At 39.6% G+C, this 24,638-nt stretch overlaps 3 protein-coding genes and 1 non-coding gene across 4 annotated transcripts in view; 2 read left to right on the forward strand and 2 right to left on the reverse strand.

Annotated features, from left to right (window-relative positions):
- ZNF425 (zinc finger protein 425) overlaps window positions 1–24,638 on the forward strand; it is a 370,402-nt gene that overhangs the window by 122,021 nt on the left and 223,743 nt on the right. The gene's annotated exons all lie outside the window — the stretch shown is intronic.
- The window catches only part of PDIA4 (protein disulfide isomerase family A member 4), a 415,254-nt gene that overhangs the window by 65,974 nt on the left and 324,642 nt on the right, over window positions 1–24,638 (forward strand). The gene's annotated exons all lie outside the window — the stretch shown is intronic.
- On the reverse strand, window positions 13,406–14,182 carry LOC126951628 (nucleophosmin-like). The gene is made up of 2 exons (XM_050785929.1): window positions 13,655–14,182; window positions 13,406–13,567 (listed from the first exon to the last, which is right to left on the reverse strand). Exons 1-2 carry the CDS (start codon window positions 14,180–14,182, stop codon window positions 13,406–13,408), a joined length of 690 nt encoding a protein of 229 aa, XP_050641886.1.
- Window positions 16,360–16,431, reverse strand: TRNAC-GCA (transfer RNA cysteine (anticodon GCA)). The gene has a single exon. It is a non-coding gene; the product is annotated as a tRNA-Cys (tRNA).

The raw sequence follows: 24,638 nt of genomic DNA on the forward strand, positions 1-24,638 counted from the left end.
AAATTTTTATTATTGTGGTTAAAAAAACCTGTATCATTTACCCTCTTAACCATTTTTATGTGTTGCTGTAGCTTTGTAATAAGCTTTGAAATCAGGAAGCGTAAGTATTTCACCTTTGTTCTTCTTTTTCAAGATTTGTTTTGACAATTTAGGGTCCCTTGAGACTCATATGAATTTTAGGAATTTTATTCTTTCTATTTCTGCCTCCGTTTAGATTTCAGAGGATGTATGGAAACTCCTGGATGTCCAGACAGAAGTTTACTGCAGGAGTAGAGCTCTCATGGAGAACCTCTGCTAGAACAGTGCAGAAGGAAAATATGCGGTCAAAGCCCCCACACAGAGTCCCCACTGGGGCACTGCCCAGTGAAGCTCTGAGAAGAGGGTCACCATCCTCCAGACCCCAGAATGGTAGATTCACTGACAGCTTGGACCGTGCACCTGGAAAAGTCACAGACACTCAACGCCAGCCCATGAAAGCAGCCAGGAGGGGTACCACATCCTGCAAAGCCACAGAGGCAGAGTTGCTTAAGGCCATAGGAGCCCACCTCTTGCATCAGCATGCCCTGTAGTCCCTTCGTTTTGACCAATTAATCCCAATTGGCACAGGTGTATTTACCTAATGCTTGTACTCCATTGTTTCTATGAAGTAACTAACTTGCTTTTAATTTTACAGGATCACAGGCAGAAGGAACTTGTCTTGTCTCAGATAAGACTACAGACTTGGACTTTTGAGTTAATGGTGAAATGAGCTAAGACTTTGGGAAACTGTTGAGAAGGCATAATTATGTTTTGAAATGTAATAAAGATGAAATTTGGGAGGGGCCAGGTGGAATGATATGGTCTAGTTCTGTGTCCCCACCTAAATCTCATCTTGAATTGTAAACCAAATTGTAATCCAGTGTTGGGGGAAGGACCTTGTGCAAGGTAATTGAATCAAAGAGTTGCTTTCTCCCATGCTATTCTCAGGATAGTAAGTTCTCACGAGATCTGATGGTTTTATAAGTAACTTCCCCTTCACTAGGCTCTCATATTTCTCTCTCCTGCCACCATGTGAAGAAGGATGTGTTTGCTTCCCCTTCTGCCATGATTGTAAGTTTCCTCAGCCCTCCCCAGCCATGCAGAACTGAGTCAATTAAACCTCTTTCCTTTATAAATTACCTAGTCTTGGATATTCATAGCAGTGTGAGAACAGACTAATACAGGCAGTATTGTCATCTTAACTATATGAAGTATTCCAATCCATGAACATGGGATGAGATTCCATTTATTTGTCTTCTTTAATTTATTTCAGCAATGTTTTGTAGTTTTCATTGTACAGGTATTTTGCTTTCTTGGTTAATTCCTAAATATTTTACCATTTTTGATACTATTATAAACTGAGTTATTTTCGTAATTTCCTTTTCAGATTGTTACTTGTTAGAAATGCAACTGATTATTGTGTGTTGACTTTGTATGCTGCTACTTTGATGAACTCATTTATTCGTTTTAACAGTTTTGTGGGATATTTGGGGTTTTCTATGTGTAAGATTATATCACCTGTGAACAGAGATCATTTTACTTCTTCTATTCCAATTTGAATGTCTGTTTTTTTTTTTCTTGCCTAATTTATCTGGCTAGAACTTCCAGTACTATGTTGAATAGAAGTGGTGAAAGTGAGCCTGTTTGCCTTGTTTCTTATCTTACAGAAAAATATTTCAGTCTTTCACTATTGAGTATGATATTTGCTATAGTTTTTCACATATGGTTTTTCACATATGACTTTTATCGTGTTGAGGTAGTTTCTTTCTATTCCTAGTTTCTCAAGTGTTTTTATAGTAAAAGAGTGTTGAATTTTGTCAAACATTGTTTCTGCATCAATTTAGATGATGATGTGGGTTTTTTCCCTTCATTCTGTTAGTATAGTGTATTATATTGATCAACTTTCATATGTTGAACCACTGTTGCATCCTACAAATAAATTCCACTTACTTATGAAGTATAAACCTTTTAATAAGCTACTTAATTTTGTTTGCTACTATTTTATCAAAGATTTTTGCATAAATGTTTGTATGTTCTTATGGTAGTGAATAAGTCTCACAAGTTCTGATGCAGTTTTATAAGGGGAAACCCCTTGCACTTGGCTCTCATTCTCTCTCACCTGCCACCATGTAAGACGTGACTTCTGCCTTCTGCCATGATTGTGAGGCCTCCCCAGCCATGTGGAACTGTGAGTCCATTAAACCTCTTTTCCCTATAAATTACCCAGTCTCAGGTATGTCTTTATCAGCAGTGTGAAAACAAAGTAATACAAATGTGCACAAGATATATTGGTCTGCAGTTTTCTTTCCTTGTAGTGTCCTTATCTGGCTTTGGCATTGCAGTAATACTGAGCTCATAAAATATTTTAGAAGATATCACCTCCTCTTCAATTTTTTTGGAAAAGTTTAAAAAGGATTGGTGTTAATACATCTTTAAATATTTAGTAGAATTCACCAGTGAAGTCATCAGGTTCAAGGTTTTTCTATTTTGGGAGAGTTTTGATCACTGATTAAATATCCTTACTAGTCATGGGTCTATATAGATTTTCTAATTTTTTGTGATTTAGTCTTAATAAGTTATGTGTTTTTAGAAATTTGTCCATTTTATCTTGGTTATTCAGTGTCTTGGCATATAATTTTCATAATACAAAGTGTTGGGAGCAGGCCCCCCAAAATCTGGCCATAAACTGGCCCCAAAACTGGCCATAAACAAAATCTCTGCAGCACTGTCACATGTTCATAATGGCCCTAATGCCCAAGCTGGAAGGTTGTGGGTTTAGAGGAATGAGGGCAAGGAACACCTGGCCCGCCCAGGGCTGAAAACCGCTTAAAGGCATTCTTAAGCCTTTAAGAATAGCATGAGAAATCGGTGCCTTAAGAACATGCTCCTGCTGCAGTTAACTAGTTCAACCTATTCCTTTAATTTGGCCCATCCCTTCGTTTCCCATAAGGGGTACTTTAATTAATTTAATATCTGTAGAAACAATGCTAATGACTGATTTGCTGTTAATAAATATGTGGGTAAATCTCTGTTTGGGGCTTTCAGCTCTGAAGGCTATGGGACCCCTCATTTCCCACTTCACACCTCCATATTTCTGAGTGTGTGTCTTTAATTCCTCTAGCTCCACTGGGTTAGGGTCTCCCTGACCGAGCTAGTCTTGGCAACAAAGGATTGTAAAATACAACCCTTTTTATTTCTGTAAAACTGGTGGTAACATCCCCACTTTCATTTCTTATTTTAGTAATTTGAACCTTCTCTCTCTTTTTGTTAGTCCACCTAGCTAAAGGTTTGTCACTTTTCTTGATTTTTTTCAAAGAACCAACTTTTGGTTTTTTCAAAGAACCAACTTTTGGTTTTATTGATTTTCTATTCTCTATTTTGTTTCATATTTTTTTATTCTCTATTTCATTTATTTCTGCTCTAATCTTTATTATTTTCTTCTTCTAGTTTGAGGGTTAACATGTTCTTCAATTTCTAGTTCCTTAAGTTGTAAAGCTAGGTTATTAATTTGAAATTTTTCATGTTCTGTAATGTAAGTATTTACAGCTATAAATTTTCCCCTTATCATTGCTTTCACTGTGTTCCATAAGTTTTGGTATGTTGTGTTTTCACATTCACTGTCTCTAAGTATTTCTGATTTTCTTTGTGATTTGTTCTTCGATTGATTGTTTAAGAGTGTGTTGTTTAATTTCCACAGTTTTGTGAAGTTTCCAGTTTTACTTCTGTTATTTATATTCATGCTGTTGTGATTCAAGAATAGATTTTGTATGATATCTATCTTTTTAAATCTATTGAGACTTAATATGTGGCCTAACATATGATCTATCCTAGAAAATGTTCTGTGTGCACTTGAGGAAAATGTGTCTGCTGTTGTTGTTGAGTAGTGTTCTGTATATATCTACTACAGATAATGAGTTTATTGTGTTGTTTAAGTCTTCTATTTCCTTACTTATTGTCGGTCTGATTGTTCTATTTCTTATTGTGAGTGGAATGCTGAAGTCTTTATTTTTTGAGTACTTTCTACTTCTCCCTTCAATTATGTTGTTTTGGTTCTTGCTCCATGTGCTATTAGGTACATAAATGTTTATAATTGTTACATATTCTTGTTGTATTGAACTTTTTTTAAAGAGAGATTGGGGTCTCACTCTGTTGCCCAGGCTGAAGTACAGTAGTGCAATTATAGCTCACTGCAGCCTCAAACTCCTGGGCTCAAGCAGTCCTCCCACCTCAGCTTCCCAAGTACCTAGGACTATAGACACATGCCATCATGCCCAGCTAATTTTTTACTTTTTGTACAGATTGTCACTATGTTGCTCAGACTGGTCTCAACTTCCTGACCTCAAGCAATCCTCCTACCTTGGCCTACAAAAGTGTTGGAATTACACACATGAACCACCACACCTGGTCTAAGCTTTTTATTAATATATAATGTCCTGGATCTGCTGAGGGGCATGCCCAAGATGGCCAAATAGGAAGAGCTCCAGCCTCCAGCTGCCAGCGTGAGCAACACAGAAGATGGGTGATGTCTGAATTTTCAACTGAGGTACTGGGTTCATCTCACTGGGGTGTGTCGGACAGTCGATACTGGTCAGTGGGTGCAGCCCAGCCAGTGAGAGCTGAAGCAGGGTGAGGCATTGCCTCACCTGGGAAGTGCAAGGGGAAAGGGAATTCCTTTTCCTAGCCAAGGGAAACTGGGACACACAACACCTGGAAAATCGAGTAACTCCCACCCTAATACTGCGCTTTACCAAGGGTCTTAGCAAACGGCACACCAGGAGATTATATCCCATGCCTGGCCCGGAGGGTCCCACGCCCACAGAGCCTCCCTCATTGCTAGCACAGCAGTCTGAGATCTAACTGCAAGGCAGCAGCGAGGCTGGGGGAGGGGTGCCCACCATTGCTGAGGCTTAAGTATGTAAATAAAGCCACTGGGAAGCTCAAATGGGGTGGGGCCCACTGCAGCTCAAGGAGGCCTGCCTGCCTCTGTAGACTCCACCTCTGGGGACAGGGCATAGCTAAACAAAATGCAGCAGAAACCTCTGCAGATGTAAATGTCCCTGTCTGACAGCTTTGAAGAGAGCAGTGGTTCTCCCAGCATGGAGGTTGAGATCTGAGAATGGACAGACTGTGGGGAAAAGAAAGAGATCAGCCTGTTACTGTGTCTATATAGAAAGAAGTAGACATAAGAGACTCCATTTTGTTCTGTATTTGAGATGCTGTTAATCTGTGACACTACCCCAAACCTTGTCCTTGCAAGAGACATGTGCTGTGGTAACTAAAGGTTTAATGGATTTTGGGCGTGCAGGGTGTGTCTTTGTTCCTAGAAAAGCTAGGTATTGTCCAAGGTTTATCCCCATGTGATAGGATGAAACAATGCTGCTAAAAGTTTTATCTCAAGGCACAGGATTTTCCTTTAAACTTATTCATGTCACAGAGATCCTTGTTCTTATGTCTTACTGCTGATTTCCTCCCTAAAAATGATTCTAGTGTCCTGCCACTCCCTTATCTTTAAGATGGTAAAGATAATTATCTATAAATACTAAGGGAACTTAGAGACCGGTGCCGGTGTGGGTCCTCTGTAAGCTGAGCGCCGGTCCCCTGGGCCCCCGCTTTTCTTTCTCTATGCTTTGTCTCTGTGTCTTATTTCTTTTCTCAAGTCTCTCGTTCCACCTAATGAGAAACACCCACAGGTGTGGCGGGGCAGGCCACCCCGTCACAGACTGCCTGCTCAAGTGGGTCCCTGACCCCTGAGTAGCCTAACTGGGAGACATCCCCCACTAGGTGCAAACTGACACCTCACACCTCACATGGCTGGGTACACCTCTGAGACGAAGCTTCCAGAGCAAGAATCAGACAGCAACACTTGCTGTTCAGTAGTATTCTATCTTCTGCAGCCTCTGCTACTGATACCCAGGCAAACAGCATCTGGAGGGGACCTCAAGCAAACTCCAACAGACCTACAGCTGAGGGTCCTGACTATTAGAAGGAAAACTAACAAACAGAAAGGACACCCACACCAAAACCCCATCAGTACGTCAGTATCATCAAAGACCAAAGGCAGATAAAAACCACAAAGATGGGGGAAAAGCAGTGCAGAAAATCTGGAAATTCAAAAACTCAGAGCGCATCTCCCCCTCCAAAGGAATGCAACTCATCGCCAGCAATGGAACAAAGCTGGACAGAGAATGACTTTGACGAGTTGAGAGAAGCCTTCGGTCGATCAAACTTCTCAGAGCTAAAGGAGGAACTATGTACCCAGTGCAAGAAACCAAAAACTTTGAAAAAAAAATGGAAGAATGGATAACTAGAATAACCAATGCAAAGAAGTCCATAAACGAACAGATAGAGATGAAAACCATGACACGAGAACTACGTGACAAATACACAAGCTTCAGTAACTGACTCGATCAACTGAAAGAAAGAGTATCAGTGATTGAAGGTCAAATGAATGAAATGAAGTGAGAAGAGAAGTTTAGAGAAAAAAAGAGTAAAAAGAAATGAACAAAGACGCCAAGAAATATGGTATTATGTGAAAAGACCAAATCTACATCTGATTGGTGTGCCTGAAAGTGACGGGAAGAATGGAACCAAGCTGGAAAACACTCTGCAGGATATTATCCAGGAGAACTTCCCAACCTAGCAAGGCAGGCCAACACTCAAATTCAGGAAATACAGAGAACACCACAAAGATACTCCTCAAGAAGAGCAACTCCAAGACACATAATTGTCAAATTCACCAAAGTTGAAATGAAAGAAAAAATGTTAAAGGCAGCCAGAGAGAAAGGTTGGGTTACCCACAAAGGGAAGCCCATCAGACTAACAGCAGATCTCTCGGCAGAAACTCTTCAAGCCAGAAGAGAGTGGGGGCCAATATTCAACATTCTTAAAGAAAAGAATTTTCAACCCAGAATTTCATATTCAGCCAACTAAGTTTCATAAGTGAAGGAGAAATAAAATCCTTTACAGACAAGCAAATGCTTAGAGATTTTGTCACCACCAAGCTTGCCCTACAAGAGCTCCTAAAGGAAGCACTAAACATGGAAAGGAACAACCAGTACCAGCCATTGCAAAAACATGCCAAAATGTAAAGGCCATCGATGCTAGGAAGAAACTGCATCAACCAATAAGTAAAATAACCAGCTATTATCATAATGACAGGATCAAGTTCAAACATAACAATATTAACCCTAAATGTAAATGGACTAAATGGTCCCATTAAAAGACACAGACTGGCAAATTGGATAAAGAGTCAAGACCCATCAGTTTGCTGTATTCAGGAGACCCATCTCACATGCAGAGACACACGTAGGCTCAAAATAAAGGGATGGAGGAAGATCTACCAAGCAAATGGAAAACAAAAAAATCAGGGGTTGCAATCCTAGTCTCTGATAAAACAGACTTTAAACCATCAAAGATCAAAAGAGACAAAGAAGGACATTACATAATGGTTAAAGGGATCAATTCAACAAGAAGAGCTAACTATCCTAAATATATATGCACCCAATACAGGAGCACCCAGATTCATAAAGCAAGTCCTTAGAGACCCACAAAGAGACTTAGACTCCCATACAATAATAATGGGAGACTTTAACACCCCACTGTCAACATTAGACAGATCAATGAGACAGAAAGTTAACAAGGATATCCAGGAATTGAACTCAACTCTGCACCAAGCCGACCTAATAGACATCTACAGAACGCTCCACCCCAAATCAACAGAATATACATTATTCTCAGTACCGCATCGCACTTATTCCAAAATTGACCACATAATTTGAAGTAAAGCACTCCTCAGCAAATGTAAAAGAACAGAAATTATAACAAACTATCTCTCAGACCACAGTGCAATCAAACTAGAACTCAGGACTAAGAAACTCAATCAAAACCGCTCAACTACATGGAAACTGAACAACCTGCTCCTGAATGACTACTGGGTATATAACGAAATGAAGGCAGAAATAAAGATATTCTTTGAAACCAATGAGAACAAAGATACAACATACCAGAATCTCTGGGACACATTTAAAGCAGTGTGCAGAGGGAAATTTATAGCACTAAATGCCCACAAGAGAAAGCAGGAAAGATCTAAAATTGACACCCTAACATCACAATTAAAAGAACTAGAGAAGCAAGCACAAACATATTGAAAAGCTAGCAGAAGGCAAGAAATAACTAAGATCAGAGCAGAACTGAAGGAGATAGAGACACAAAAAAACCCTTCAAAAAATCAGTGAATCCAGGAGCTGGTTTTTTGAAATGATCAACAACATTGATAGACCCCTAGCAAGACTAGTAAAGAAGAAAAGAGAGAAGAATCAAATAGACGCAACAAAAAAATGATAAAGGGGATATCACCACCAATCCCACAGAAATACAAACTACCATCAGAGAATACTATAAACACCTCTACGCAAATAAACTAGAAAATCTAGAAGAAATGGATAAATTCCTGGACACATACACTCTCCCAAGACTAAACCAGGAAGAAGTTGAATCCCTGAATAGACCAATATCAGGCTCTGAAATTGAGGCAATAATTAATAGCCTACCAACCAAAAAAAAGTCCAGGACCAGATGAATTCACAGCCAAATTTTACCAGAGGTACAAGGAGGAGCTGGTACCATTCCTTCTGAAACTATTCCAATCAATAGAAAAAGAGGGAATCCTCCCTAACTCATTTTATGAGGCCAACATCATCCTGATACCAAAGCTTGGCAGAGACACACACACAAAAAAAGAGAATTTTAGACCAATATCCCTGATGAACATCAATGCAAAAATCCTCAATAAAATACTGGCAAACCGAATCCAGCAGCACATCAAAAAGCTTATCCACCATGATCAAGTGGGCTTCACCCCTGGGATGCAAGGCTGGTTCAACATACACAAATCAATGAACGTAATCCAGCATATAAACAGAACCAAAGACAAAAACCACGTAATTATCTCAATAGATGCAGAAAAGGCCTTTGACAAAATTCGACAGCCTTTCATGCTAAAAACTCTCAATAAATTCGGTATTGATGGAATGTATCTCAAAATAATAAGACCTATTTATGACAGACCCACAGCCAATATCATACTGAATGGGCAAAAACTGGAAACATCCCTTTGAAAACTGGCACAAGACAGGGATGCCCTCTCTCACCACTCCTATTCAACATAGTGTTGGAAGTTCTGGCTAGGGCAATAAGGCAATAGAAAGAAATAAAGGGTATTCAATTAGGAAAAGAAGAAGTCAAATTGTCCCTGTTTGCAGATAACATGATTGTATATTTAGAAAACCCCATCGTCTCAGTCCAAAACCTCCTTAAGCTGATAAGCACCTTCAGCAAAGTCTCAGGATACAAAATCAATGTGCAAAAATCACGAGCATTCTTATACACCAATAGCATACAAACACAGAGCCAAACCATGAATGAACTCCCATTCACAATAGCTTCAAAGAGAATAAAATACCTATGAATCCAACTTACAAGGGATGTGAAGGACCTCTTCAAGGAGAACTACAAACCACTGCTCAGTGAAATAAAAGAGGACACAAACAAATGGAAGAACATACCATGCTCATGGATAGGAAGAATCAATATAGTGAAAATGGCCATACTGCCCAAGGTAATTTATAGATTCAATGCCATCCCCATTAATGACTTTCTTCACAGAATTGGAAAGAACTGCTTTAAAGTTCATATGGAACCAAAAAAGAGCCCACATTGCCAAGACAATCCTAAGTCTAAAGAACAAAGCTGGAGGCATCACGCTGCCTGACTTCAAGCTATACTACAAGGCTACAGTAACCAAAACAGCATGGTACTGGTACCAAAACAGAGATATAGACCAATGGAACAGCACAGAGTCCTCAGAAATAATACCATACATCTACAGCCATCTGATCTTTGACAAACCTGACAAAAACAAGAAATGGGGAAAGGATTCCCTAGTTAATAAATGGTGCTGGGAAAATTGGCTAGCCATAAGTAGAAAGCTGAAACTGGATCCTTTCCTTACTCCTTATATGAAAATCAACTCAAGATGGATTAGACACTTAAATGTTAGTCCTAAAACCATAAAAACCCTAGAAGAAAACCTAGGTAATACCATTCAGGACATAAGCATGGGCAAGGACTTCATGTCTAAAACACCAAAAGCAATGGCAACAAAAGCCAAAATTGACAAGTGGGATCTAATTAAACTAAAGAGCTTCTGCACAGCAAAAGAAACTACCATCAGAGTCAACAGGCAACCTACAGAATGGGAGAACATTTTTGCAATCTACTCATCTGACAAAGGGCTAATATCCAGAACCTACAAAGAACTCAGACAAATTTACAAGAAAAAACAAACAACCCCATCAAAAAGTGGGCAAAGGATATGAACAGACAGTTCTCAAAAGAAGACATGCATACAGCCAACAGACACATGAAAAAATGCTCATCATCACTCGCCATCAGAGAAATGCAAATCAAAACCACAATGAGATACCATCTCACACCAGTTTGAATGGCAACCATTAAAAAGTCAGGAAACAACAGGTGCTGGAGAGGATGTGGAGAAATAGGAACACTTTTACACTGTTGGTGGGATTGTAAACTAGTTCAACCATTGTGGAAAACAGTGTGGCGATTCCTCAAGGATCTAGAACTAGAAATACCATTTGACCCAGCCATCCCATTACTGGGAATATACCCAAAGGATTATAAGTCATGCTGCTATAAAGACACACGCACACGTATGTTTATTGCGGCACTATTCACAATAGCAAAGACTTGGAATCAACCCAAATGTCCATCAGTGACAGACTGGATTAAGAAAATGTGGCACATATACACCATGGAATACTATGCAGCCATAAAAAAGAATGAGTTTGTGTCCTTTGTAGGGATATGGATGCAGCTGGAAACCATCATTCTCAGCAAACTATCACAAGAACAGAAAACCAAATACCACATGTTCTCACTTATAGGTGGGAATTGAACAATTGAACAATGAGATCACTTGGACACAGGAAGGGGAACATCACACACCAAGGCCTCCTGTAGGGAGAGGCGGGGGGAAGGATAGCATTAGGAGATATACAAAATGTAAATGACGAGTTAATAGGTACAGCACACCAACATGGCACATGTATACATATATAACAAACCTGCACATTGTTCATATGTACCCTAGAACTTAAAGTATAATTTTAAAAAAAGTGTGTGTGTGTATATATATATAGTCATTTTTTGTGTCTTGTAATCTTTTGAGATTTAAGGTCTATTTTTTCTGGTATTAGTCTTGCCACCCCCTCTCTCTTTTGATTACTATTTGTATGGAATATCTTTTTGCATCCTTTCACTTTCAATCTATTTGTGTCTTTAGGTCTAAAGTGAGTCCTTTATAGACAGCATATAGCTGGATCATGTTTTTGTGTCCACTCTTGCAATCTCTGCCTTTTGATTAGAGAGTTTAATCCATTGACATTTAAAGTAATTACTGATAAAGAGAAAACTACTTCTGTCATTTTGCTATTCGTCTTCTGCATGCCTTATAGCAGTTTTATCCCTCATTTCTGCATTACTGTTGTCCTTTCTGTAGTGAAATGTTTAAATTTCTTTCATATATACATATATATATGTTGCTTTCAAGATTCTCTTTGTCTTGGGATGTTGAAAGTTGATTATAATGTGTCTCACTGTGGGTCTTTTTAGTTTATCTTACTTGGAATTCATTGAGCTTCTTAGATATATATATATGTATATATATGGTTTTTTTAATATGTACATATTATAAAGCTATTTTCTTTGTGGCTTTCATGGGGATTACATTTAATATTATAACAATACAACACTCTAATTTGAATTCATGCCAACTTAACTTCAGTAACATACAAAAACTCTGGTTTGTTAACAGCTCCATCACTACCCCTTTCAGTTGCTGATGTCACAAAATCACATCTTTATATATCATATGCCCAAAAACATGAACTAATAATTCTCTTAAGTGCATTAGTCTCTTACATTATGTTAAAAAAAAAATGTGGAGTTACAACTGTTGTTGCTATAACACTAACTTTAACAATTGCCCATGTATTTACCTTTACTGAGATCTTTATTTTTTCATATGGCTTCATGTTACTGTCTAATGTTTGTATAAGGTGAGAGATGAGGATCCAGTTTCATTCTTCTACATGTGGCTTGCCGATTTTTTCACACCATTTTTTGAATAGGGTGTCTTTTTCCCTCAGTGTGGGTCTCTTTAGTTCATCTTACTTGGAATTCACTGAGCGACTTTGTTTGTTTGTTTTGTTTTGTTTTGTTTTTTCGTTTTTTGAGACAGGGTTTTGTTCTGTCACTCAGGCTGGAGTGCAGTGGCATGAGCTCAGCTCACTTTTTTGTTTTTATTAAATTACTGAGTATTCACATGTGTATTTTTGTCTCCCCACCATTTCCATGTCTAACCACCGCTACTACTATGTCCTATCATAACATTCCATACATACTTAAAACCAAACAAAGGGTGGAGTTCCATCTTTAAAAACTAAACAGGCGGCCGGGCGCGGTGGCTCAAGCCTGTAATCCCAGCACTTTGGGAGGCCGAGACGGGCGGATCACGAGGTCAGGAGATCGAGACCATCCTGGCTAACACGGTGAAACCCCGTCTCTACTAAAAAATACAAAAAAAAAACTAGCCGGGCGAGGTGGCGGGCGCCTGTAGTCCCAGCTACTCGGGAGGCTGAGGCAGGAGAATGGTCTAAACCCGGGAGGCGGAGCTTGCAGTGAGCTGAGATCCAGCCACTGCACCCCAGCCTGGGCGACAGAGCAAGACTCTGTCTCAAAAAAAATAAAATAAAATTAAATTAAATTAAAATAAAAAAAATAAAAACTAAACAGGCATTTTGGACAACACATTCTTGGCAACAGAACCTGGACAACATTTATCAAACACGGTAGGGAAAGTTCTCACTCTGCATTATAAAAAAGCCAGATATCAACTGTTACAGAAATGAAATGAGATGAAAACTTATTAATAAATCGTTTTTTTTTTGAGATGGAGTCTTGCTCTGTCGCCCAGGCTGGAGTGCAGTGACCGGATGTCAGCTCACTGCAAGCTCCACCTCCTGGGTTTACTCCATTCTCCTGCCTCAGCCTCCCAAACAGCTGGGACTACAGGCGTCCACCACCTCACCCGGCTAGTTTTTTGTATTTTTTAGTAGAGACGGGGATTCACCGGGTTAGCCAGGATGGTCTCAATCTCCTGACCTCGTGATTCGCCCATCTCGGCCTCCCAAAGTGCTGGGATTACAGGCTTGAGCTACCGCGCCTGGCCTAATAAATTGTTTAAAGTATTTTCTTAAAGAGACTTCCTCTACTGCCAGAGATCTTGAATAACCTCCTGGTCAGTCATCTAGAAGCAATTGTTCACATAACTGATGAGCTTGGCTTCCACTTTGGGAATAGAACTACCTTTTTCTATACTTGCTTGCATTTTTACTTTAATGTCTTCTACAGAACTAGGTCCCTTTGGTGTTTCAGGAGATTTTTGCTGTTTTTTGAAGGATTCTTGTCCATTTGATCTTGGTGTTGATGGTGGTTTTGAGTCTTTTCCATTCTGATTTGACTTTTGTGCATTTTTGACTGGAGTATCTCATATAGATTTCTTCACTGGTGCTTTTTCTTCAGTTTCCTCATCATCAAAATCATCACCATCATCATCTTCATCAGCAGCAAGTTTTACTTTTTTCTGTGGAAGCTTGCTACCACCTCCAGGGGCAAACTGCTTTCCAGATATACTTAAGAGTTTCACATCCTCCTTCTCTTCATCTTCTGACTCTGCATCTTCCTCCACAGCTACTAAGTGGTGTCCACTAATATGCACTGGCCCTGAACCACACTTCAACTGTAAGACCACTGGTGGTGTTATTTCAAAGCCCCCAAGGGAAACCGTTGGCTGTACAGACATTTTCAAAGTTGCCACTGTTACTATAATTGGACTGCCTTCATAATTCATTGCCTCTGCTTCAACAGTGTCCAATTCATCCGTTGCTCCAGCCCCTAAACTGATTGCTCTTAAAGATAACTGGTGCTCATTTTCATTATTATCCACCTTAAAGTGATCATCTTTGTTGGCCTTTAGTTCACAACTGAAAAGATAGTTCTGGGGCCTCAGGGGCCTCATCTCCATGTCCACGAATCTTCCATCAGGTGGTGGCACGCACTTAGGTGGGAGAGAAGGCGGATGGAGATAAACAACCACTGCTCAAGAGAACAGCTGCACAGGACGGAACCACACCAGGGCAATCTCAGCTCACTTTAACCTCTACCTCTTGGTTTCAAGCAATTCTCATGCCTCAGCCTCCTAAGTAGCTGGGATTACAGGCACGTGCCACCATGCCCACCTAATTTTTTTTTTTTTTTTTTTTTAGTAGAGATGAGATTTCACCAGGTTGACCAGGCTGGTCTCAAACTCCTGACCTCAAGTGATCCAGCCACCTCAGCCTTCCAAAGCACTGGGATTACGTACATGAGCCACTGTGCCCAGCTGAGCTTCTTAGATTTTTATATTTATGTATTTCATCAATGTTGGGTAGTTTTCAATTATTATTTCTTCAAATATTCTCTCTCCCCCATTTTCTCTCCCTTCCTCTTCTGGGATTCTCACAGTGCATATGTTGATCTACTTGTGGCGTCCCACGGGTCCCTTAGGCTCTGTTCACTTTTCTTCAGTCTTTTTTCTTTCTGTTCCTCTATATTAATTACCTTATCTTCTGTGTTTGCCATACTTTTGTCTTTCCATGTTTTATGATGGATAGTTTTTCCTCTCAGTGTTTTAGTTCACTGATTTTCTCACTGGCTTAATCTATTTATTAAGAAGAGCATAGACCTATTCATTGAGTTTTTAATTGTACTTATTGTATTTTTAGACATAAAATTTATATTTTGTCTTCTTTTTAAATCTCCTAAGTTACTTTTCATGCTTTAAATTTCCTATTGAAATTTTCAAGGTTGGCTTTTATCTCCTTGAACACAGTAAGCATTATTATTTTATAGCGTTTCTGGTAGTTCTAATATCCAAAGTCCTCTTGTTTAGTTCTGTGGTCTGTTATTTTTATTGATTCTCATTCACAGCTTTTTGCTTCCCTGTGTATATGGTGATCTTTGACTGTATGCTAAAATTTTATTTGTAGAACTAATCTAAGGCCAGGGATAATAATATCCTCCTTTATTTGCTTTTTCCAAGTAAATAAATTATATTAAGGTGTCCTGAACAATCAGGACACCTTAATATAATTTCGAGATTTGAGTTTTCCTGAGCCATTCAAAAGTTAAAAAGCCTAGCCACAAATTCTTACAGTGACTGAATTTCTTTCCATTTACTCTTATCCCTTGAGCTCCTAGTCCGAAGCCAGAGTTGGTGTCATCAATGTCTATACTCTAGTTGGCCCAGAATTCTGACTTCTATCTCCCTAGTTTTGAGAGGCTCCCAAAAGCTCCAGTCAGGTTCTCAGCTGCCTCTTCTGAACTGAGAAATACACTCAGGGCCAAAGCAGCTTTTAGTATGGAAATTTAAATTTCTGCTTCCCATCCTTTCCAAATCTACATCTGGTATTTCCTATGTTAGTTATTTGATACTTTTAATGAGATGTTTTTCATATTTTCTGAATTTTTATTTGTCCTCATATAAAAGATTATTTCAAATTTCTTTGCTCATCAAGGAAAGTAGAGAATCCTCTGAAGATTTGTTACAGCCATTTATGTCTTAAATATTTTATCTGAATTTTTAAGTTTAATATAAAGTATTAAACTTCTAGGTATTCTCACCAAGGAAATACTGACCCAGGGTAAGAAATAAGAAGTGTTAGGAGAGAAGAAGGGAGAATTAGGTGGCCAGAGTCTGTGGTAGAGACAGCACCCTCAAGAAATTCCCAGACAGAGAAAAGAGACAACTTTTGACAGGGTTTTCAAATCGTTATAGTTGCCTCTGGGAAGTAGGAATCCGCATATATTTCCTTCATACTTCACAGAGAGTAGTAGCAAGATCAAAGAGAGAGTCTGTGCTTTTTTTCTGGCGATTACGGTGAGGTTGAGGAAATGAGATACCGAGAAAGAGTGAGGTCCACATATAGACCATAAGAGGCAAGAGACCCAGAAGTGGGGCTTGTCTGGGCTCACTTGGTCAGTCTCTTCAATCAAATGTGACCCTAGCAGTTATTATATTATCTGGGTGATGACCAGGGGAGGATTCTTAGACCCTGTCCTGATCCAGACACTAAATTTTATCATGAAATAAAGCACACTAATGGTCACATGTGGGGAAAAGGGGCAGAAATCTCAGCACTTCTTCAGTCATTAAAAAACAGGAGGGGGCACCTGGATTTGAACCAGGGACCTCTTGATCTGCAGTCAAATGCTCTACCCCTGAGCTATACCCCCAGGCCTGACTCTATGTCTTAATCTCACCTTTACAACTGTGCAGCTGATGGCTGTTTCTGGACTCACAGTCATGTTCCTGAGGGGTGTGGGGAGCTTGCCCATGAAAGCCAGGCCCTCACTGCCATCACTCACTCCCTGGTCTACCTGTGAACACCTACTGACCAGATTTCATGTGCCAGGTATATCCTTACCTCTGCCACCCCTATTCCATCTGCCCTGCAGTGGGCAGTCACTGGCTGTCCCAGCTTAACAGAGAAGCCTGGTTTCCCTCCTGCCTTCCTGCACTAGGGTGCTGAGGAGCGGAGAAGTCTCTGCATAGATAGACTAGCAGGTGTGAAATGAGACCTGGCCCCAACCTCAAACCCTGAGACACAAGATGACCTATTGTCCCCCTTTCTACTGCATGAGTCAGATTGTGGGGTTGATCCCCCACATTAGGCTAAATATTGTGGAGAAGTAAGGTGAACAGCTTCAGAATCCCTTTCAAGAAGAAAATTGATTGGGGTGCTGGGGAAACACTGTGGTCAGCAGCTGTGAGCCATGCAAGGTATGGAGGCTGGGTTTCAAGACTCATTTCAGAGGGCTGGTGGCTCTGCATGGGCAGCAAGAATAGGGAGACAGCAGGGGTGGGAGCTTCCTCCCATCCGAACAGCTGGGTCCTGCATGGTGGGCAGAGCCAAGAGAGACCCCACCACCACTGGTAGACAAGCCAAAAAAGGCTTTAACTCACCTATCAACCCTTCCCAATGCCTCACCCCATCCATCTTCTCTCCCATAGATACAGTCTCCAATAAAGTCCACGAAGCTCACAAGGACTTTGGGTAAGTAGTGAATTTGTCCAGAAATACTGCAGAGGGTCCCCAACACCCATGGGCTGCTTGTACCAAGTTTGGCTGTCTCTCTGAAGTAATGTCATATTTACCATGCTTTTTTGTTTTCTCAAGGCCACTTCAACATGCCAGAATTAGGCCGGGCGCGGTGGCTCAAGCCTGTAATCCCAGCACTTTGGGAGGCCGAGGAGGGCAGATCACGAGATCAGGAGATCGAGACCATCCTGGCTAACACAGTGAAACCCCGTCTCTACTAAAAAATACAAAAAACTAGCCGGGCGAGGTGACGGGTGCCTGTAGTCCCAGCTACTCGGGAGGCTGAGGCAGGAGAATGGCATAAACCCGGGAGGCGGAGCTTGCAGTGAGCTAAGATCCGGCCACTGCACTCCAGCCTGGGTGACAGAGCAAGACTCCGTCTCAAAAAAAAAAAAAAATGCCAGAATTGACCGTAGCCTCCCTCTGTTGGCCCAAGGTCGTGATATTTTCAGCCAGCCAGCTCTGCTGAAGGAGCTGAAACTGGCCCCTTAGCTGAGTGTCCTGGGCCCCAACCCCTGCCTAGATGGAACCTCTCCCTCAACAGCCTTGCATGGGCACATTTCCCCTGGCAGTGAGGCCACTGGCTGACTCCTCCCCACACCTGAACCTGCAGCCCTCACTCTCCACTATGTCATCTCTTCCCACCCCTTATAACACTGAGTGGAGACTTATTGGAGTAACTCAGCCAGGAAATGGGCCTAAGGGCATGAAGTAGCCAAGGGTCTGTGCCTCAGGCTCTATGGGACAGGAGCAGGGAAGGAGCTAACATCAGCCCAGGCTGGGAAGACAAGGGAAGGTCACTTTTGTTAAAGGCCTTGTACCTTGATACATTTTGACTCACTACTACATTAAGTTTGGACATTTAGGTTATTTCCAATTCTTTACTATTTGGAGGAGTGTTGTGATGAACAATGAATTTGTCAAAGGGTCTTGCTATTGATGCTCTGCCACGTCTCTGTTCAGCAGTGGCCAGATGTGTGCTGAGAAGTAAGGCAGGAACTAGAACAATTTACTTGAGTCCTGCCAGATAATATCTGCACATCATCACACTTGGCCCTGGACTTAGAGGACCTTTACCATTCAAAGAGGAGAGTGCAAGCCTGTTGGAGCTGCATATGCAGGACTGCAAAAACATGAGAGGCCAAGTAAACAGGGAGAGAGAATTACCCCCGGCACTGGCAAAATGTTAACAAATATAGGCCATTAATAAGCTCAATGAAGGCTGTTTCCATGGATCAGGTGAAAGGAAAGCTGGATTGGAATGGGAGCAAGGATGTGAAGTCGGTGAGAAGAGTTGATTGATTTGAGTGGTTTTTCAGGAAAACAGTAGCAGAAAAACTGAGCAGGAACTGGAGGGTCATGGAATCAAGAGAAACTTTTAAAAGATGAATGATAGTAATGCATGTTATATGCTTATGATAATAATACCATAGAGAGGAAGCAAATGATTCAGGAGAGTGAAGACATCATCATGGCGTGGTCCTTAAGGAAGCAAGGGGTGGAATTTAATTCACAAGTAATAGGTTGGCCTTGGGTAAGAATGGGAACCCTTCCTCATAACAGAGGGAAAGGCAAATTATATGAATACAGGTGGAGACTGTTTGGTTGGAGTTGATAGAAGAAAGATGGAAGTGATTCTCATCTTATTGCCTTTATTTTCTGATTATTCAAGATATTTGTCAACTTAAGTAACAGAAAGTGAGACTTTGTAAAAGAAAATGATGTTTATTTGGGAGTAAGTATTGCAATGGGAATACGTGTGCCATAGTAAACTATTTGCATATTCAAGGAGGTAAAGGAAGACAAAGGTTATTAAAGGAAAATTGAGGATTATATAATTGTTTTGAGATAATTCTTGGCTACAAGGATAAATAACAAAAGCAGCACCAGTGCAAGACTGGACAGGCAGTAACTGAACAGATGTCCCTGTAGAAGCATTTTTGTGTGTGTAAGTTTGCAATGGCCTTTGTGCAAAGTTATGAGTTTTGCAGAGTCTTTTGTGATAGTTCTTGTTATCAGGCATTCATGCATAAGAACCCTCCCTTTCGCTGGGCATGGTGGTTCACACCTGTAATCCCAGCACTTTGGAAGGACAAGGCAAGAGGATCACTTAAGCCCAGGAGTTCAAGACTAGGCTGTGCAATATAGTGAGACCTTGTCTCTAGAAAATATTTTTAAAATTAACTAGATGTGGTGGCATGTGCCTGTAGTTCCAGCTACTTGGAAAGCTAAGGCAAGAGGATTGCTTGAGCCTGGGAGGCACAGGTTGCAGTGAGCCAAAATTGCACCACTGCATTCCAGACTGGGCAACAGAGTGAGACAAAATCTCAAAATTTTTAAAAAAAGAACCCTCCCTTCCTTTTTATGGCCTTCTCCAGCTCTATTTGTCAGTGTTTATTTATTTATGTATTTATTTAGAGATGGAGTCTCACTCTGTCACCTAGACTGGAGTACACTGGTGTGATCTCGGCTCACTGCAACCTCCACTTCCTGGGTTTAAGAGATTCTCCTGCCTCAGCCTCCCGAGTAGTTGGGACAACAGGTGTGTGCCACCACACATGGCTAATTTTTTGTATTTTTAGTAGAGATGGGGTTTCCCTGTGTTAGCCAGGATGGTCTTGATCTTCTGACCTCGTGATCTGCCCACCTCGGCCTCCCAAAGTGCTGGAATTACAGGCATGAGCCATCGCACCTGGCCTGTCAGAGTTTTTAATACAAGTAACTCCATTTTGATTCTGACAACTTCCACCTTTCCCCCTTTTGATCAAGGTCTTTCTCTAAAAGCATTGCTGATGAAATCACTCCGTAGTTAGGATTTTGTTCCTTGGTGCTGAGATGGACCTGTTCCAAATTGCTGCTCTGGTCCCATTTTGGAGGGAAATGATTGGCCACAGTGGTGTGAGCCACTGTGCCTGGCCTAAAGATTTTTATTTAGTTAATTGATATTAAAATTATTAGAAGTCCGTATTTAAGTGTACTTGTTAGCATCTCCTCCATGAATCTGATTCCAAATGCTTTTAGAGAACAATCAAAACAATAACTGTGGATGACAAAAACTTAAAATAATCATGTTTAAAAATCTGATGTAAGTTCATTATCATCAGCAATTGACACAGAAATTTGGTTATTTTTGTGGCATACAACATAACCCAAATTATGTCTAGTGACATTATATCTTTAGGAGTTTAATACAATTTTGGAACATTCAGGTCAATAACATATGACAAATGTGGCTGGGTGTGATGACTCACACCTGTAACCCCAGCACTTTGGGAGGCCGAGGTGGGTGAATTAACTGAGGTCAGGAGTTTGAGACCAGCCTGGCCAACACAGTGAAACCCTGTCTCTAAAAAAAAAAATACAAAAATCAGCCAGGTGTGGCAACACACACCTGTAATCCCAGCTACTCGGGAGGCTGAGGCAGGAGAATCCCTTGAACCCAGGAGGCAGAGGTTGCAGTGAGCTGAGATCACACCACTGCACTCCAGCCTGGGCAACAGAGTGAGACTCCATCTCAAAATATAAAAATTAAAATAACATATCACAAATGTGACTGAAAAAAATCTAGCATCACTCATCATCTGGCAATGCATCCCATATAATTTGCCAAACTAGCCTAATCATTTACTATCTCTATAAAATGAGAGATACATCTTTTGATGCTCTCCTGGGGCTCAACTGGAAAAATCACAAAGCAAATTCCAGGTCAGAAAGACTTAATTTAGAATTTTTATACTGGGGAAGCCTGTCAAAGATGCCAAAAGTTTTTAAACACCTGATTAAAACAGGATCACAGGTCACTGTGAAATAATAGTCATTCATTTAACCATAGTGATAGTTAAAAAAATTGAAAAGCAATACAGAAAGTTACATGGATTTTTTTTGTAGCCTTAAAGCTTTCAAAGCTCAGTTTTCCTAAGTAATCAAAAACCTAATAAAGACAACATAGAAAATCATCTTGATAAAAGGTAAAATCTTTGTTTCTTAGAACAGTTACCAAAAAGATAAGACAAACATCCTGCAATGTGATTGCTTATTCTTACAGGAAGCTCACTTATATAACATGGAAGTTGAACCTGATGAAAAAGTTCTTTAAACTTAAAAAGACACAGAAAGATTGTGTGTCCAAGGTTATGAGTGTACAACACATTATAGAGGAATGTAAACAAAAAACTAGTACCCTGAGCAGCAGAATGCATGGCTCTTGGCAAAAGCATGGGAAGTTCCTGGTTACATGAAACAATTCAGAAACATCAAGAAAACAAGTTATATTAAACAAAAACATTTCTCTTCTAGACCTTCAAGATAAGCATTTCAGTGTCAGGCCATACCAGCAGAGTTAGAACTAGAGGACTGAGCTGATGAAAAAGTTAAAATTATCACCCCAGCCAGGCAAAACGATGAATATATTATTTTCAAATCACCTGCAGGGAGACACAGCCAAAGTTGAACTTGTGAGATACGAACCTGGGAAGTTGAATTTCTAAGATATGTACCTTGAGTTAGAGGAAAACTCTACCTCAAGAAATAAAATTACCATTCTAAATGATGAAGACAACATTTTCAACTGAAACTAGGGAAATTAAATACATCTCAGGATGAAATGTGACATAAATAGAAACTGTAAAACAGGAAGAGTCTGCAGTTTAGAATATGGCTGTTAAACATTTCATAATTAAAATCAAAACTTCTTGTAATTTTACTTCAAGAAAACCTTGTTCTAACATAAGGGACCACACTTTTAGTTTTATATTAGCATATTTTTAACATAAAACCTCAATGTTTAGAAATAATTTCAATAATTGCCTTCTGATTATAGCCTACTTGATCACACGCAAAAAAGTTCTTTCATAAATGCATCCTTCATAAATCTTTCACAACTTGCACAGACCTTCCATGACATGCTTAGACTTTCTGCTTTGTCCTATACTTTTTCTTTCCCAAATAAGAAGTCATTTTACTTTAGGCCAAAAATGTACCACACAAGATTATTTCTCATATAAAATTATTCTCTTTTCTTTTTAACCTTCCTTACCAAAAATACAGCTCCATATCTATTAGTTTCTTCATATCTCTCTTCTACTTACTGGTTACTTTCTATATTGTTTCTGTTTCATTCCTAAACACACATCTTGAAACAGCCTTTAAATAATCTCTGAATTGGACCAAATTACTGGTTTTTCTCAATAAAGAACACATTTTTAAAGCCTTTCTTCTAATTTTTCTCATCAAAACACATGATTTTTGTGTATTTTGTAGACAGAATCATATTATTAATTAGTATTTTTAACTATTAGTAACCTTAAATTCTAGTGAAAACCTAGGAAGCAAAAAATTTTGAACTGCCTGTCACGTATTAGTATTTTATAGATGGAGAACCATGTTGTAATTGTTAGAAATATGTTTTCCCATAACATAATTTTTATTTTGTATTAGTAGACCCAAATGTATTTAGCCTTCCTATAAAATTTAAGAAGCCAAGAATAAGCTTATATTTATGTTTAGCAATTTATGTTTTAGTATTTTGTCTTATTTAAAAATAACCCAGACATTTAGTGAGTATCACTTAATTTAACATACATAATGTTAAGATTTCAAATTGCATGAAAAGTTTAATAAATGTGAATCCCATTTATATTGATTTATTTTAAACAATTATACCCAGATTATTTATGAAAACTAAAATAGTAGAAAACACTAGTCATTATTTTAAGTTATTTCCCTTTTAGCCCTTTTCTGTAGCCTGTAAATATCAGGTATTCACCTGAGTAACAACCTTAACTTTGAATATGTGGATATTTTGCCAATACCTCAGAAGATAGAACTGGTTTCACTAAATCAACAATGTTAAATTCATCTTATTTATCAAAGAGTTACAAAAACAAAGATTATTCTGTTTGGGGGCAAGGCTTCTAGTTTTATTACCTTAAACCATTTAGCAGAGGCAAATATAATCCCATTTGGCCAGGCCAGGCACAGTGGTTCATGCCTGTAATCCTAGCACTTTGGGAGGCTGAGGCAGCTGGATCACCTGAGGTCAGGAGTTCGAGACCAGCCTGGCCAATATGGCAAAATCCTGTCTCTACTAAAAATACAAAAATTAGCTGGGTATGGTGGCAGACACCTATAATCCCAGCTACTCAGAACACTGAGGCAGGAGAACTGCTTGAACCTGGGAGGCAGAGGTTGCAGTGAGGCAAGATCATGCCACTGCACTCCAGCCTGGGCAACAGAGTAAGACACTGTCTAAAAAACTAATAACAAAATAATCTTATCTGGCCAGCAAACCCAGGCAAAAGTATATGCTGACCATTTTGAAGGCATTTCTATTTTTATCAACAAATTAAAACTAGCTTATTTATCAAAGATTTATGTAAGTCACATAAACTAAAAGGTATTTGGGTTAATTATTATATATTTTCTGTGACTGCTCATGTAATTGCTTTGCCCCTGTGTGGTAAAGCAATTTTTATGTTGGATGGAGACACTTTCCTTATGTTATTACTCTGAGCTCAAGGTGTTGACTTGTTTGATATGGTAGCCTAATTTTTATAAATATTTATTTAGTTATTTTCCTTTAGAATGTCAATCCTTTAATTAATTGTTCCATCACCTTGAGCAGTTGTTAGTTGGGCAAACCTAAATTTTCATTTCCAAAAGGTATCTAGGTTGTTAGTTGCCATGGAGGTATTGTAATATGTAAAGCTATTAATTTGAAAGCCCTTTAAGACTCCTTTTTAAATAATCTTGGCTGGGGGCTGGACATGGTGGCTCATACCTGTAATCCCAGCTGTGGGAGGCCAAGGCAGGAGGATGGCTTGAGGTCAGGAATCCGAGACCATCCTGGGTAACATAGTGAGGACCCTGTCTCTACAAAGAAACAACAAAATTAGCTGGGTGTGATTGTAATCACCTGTGGTCCTCGCTACTCAAGAGGCAGGAGGATCACTTGATCCCAGGAGTTTGAGGCTGCAGTGAGCTATGATCATGCCATTGCACTCTAGCCTAGGTGACAGAGTGAGACCCTATCTTTATTTATTTATATATATATATATATATACACACACACACACACACACACACACATCTATCTAACAATCTATCTATCTATCTATCTATCTAGATAGATAGATAGATAGAGAGAGAGAGAGAGAGAGACAGAAGCTGGAATGCCATAACCAGTGAATTCATCCTAATGCCAAGAGAAAAGTCATCAGAGTCAAAAAAAAAAAAAAAAGCAGAAAAAAACAGAGTGAGAACTTGGAAGGCTCAACCCTATAGTTGGTTGCAGTTTTCTTAGAGACTGTGAATAATGACCATTTGTGCTCTAAATTTTTATTG

The sequence above is a fragment of the Macaca thibetana genome, chromosome 3 (assembly GCF_024542745.1).
Source record: "Macaca thibetana thibetana isolate TM-01 chromosome 3, ASM2454274v1, whole genome shotgun sequence".
Taxonomy (NCBI): domain Eukaryota; kingdom Metazoa; phylum Chordata; class Mammalia; order Primates; family Cercopithecidae; genus Macaca; species Macaca thibetana.

What these genes read in the sequence shown, in the direction of transcription:
- LOC126951628 (XM_050785929.1), bottom strand. Translation starts at nt 14,182, where the DNA reads ATGGAGATGAGGCCCCTGAGGCCCCAGAACTATCTTTTCAGTTGTGAA. An exon ending in AAAAAGCACCAGTGAAGAAA is followed by an intron (nt 13,568 to 13,654) that starts TCTATATGAGAT and finishes CCAAGATCAAAT; the next exon opens with GGACAAGAATCCTTCAAAAA.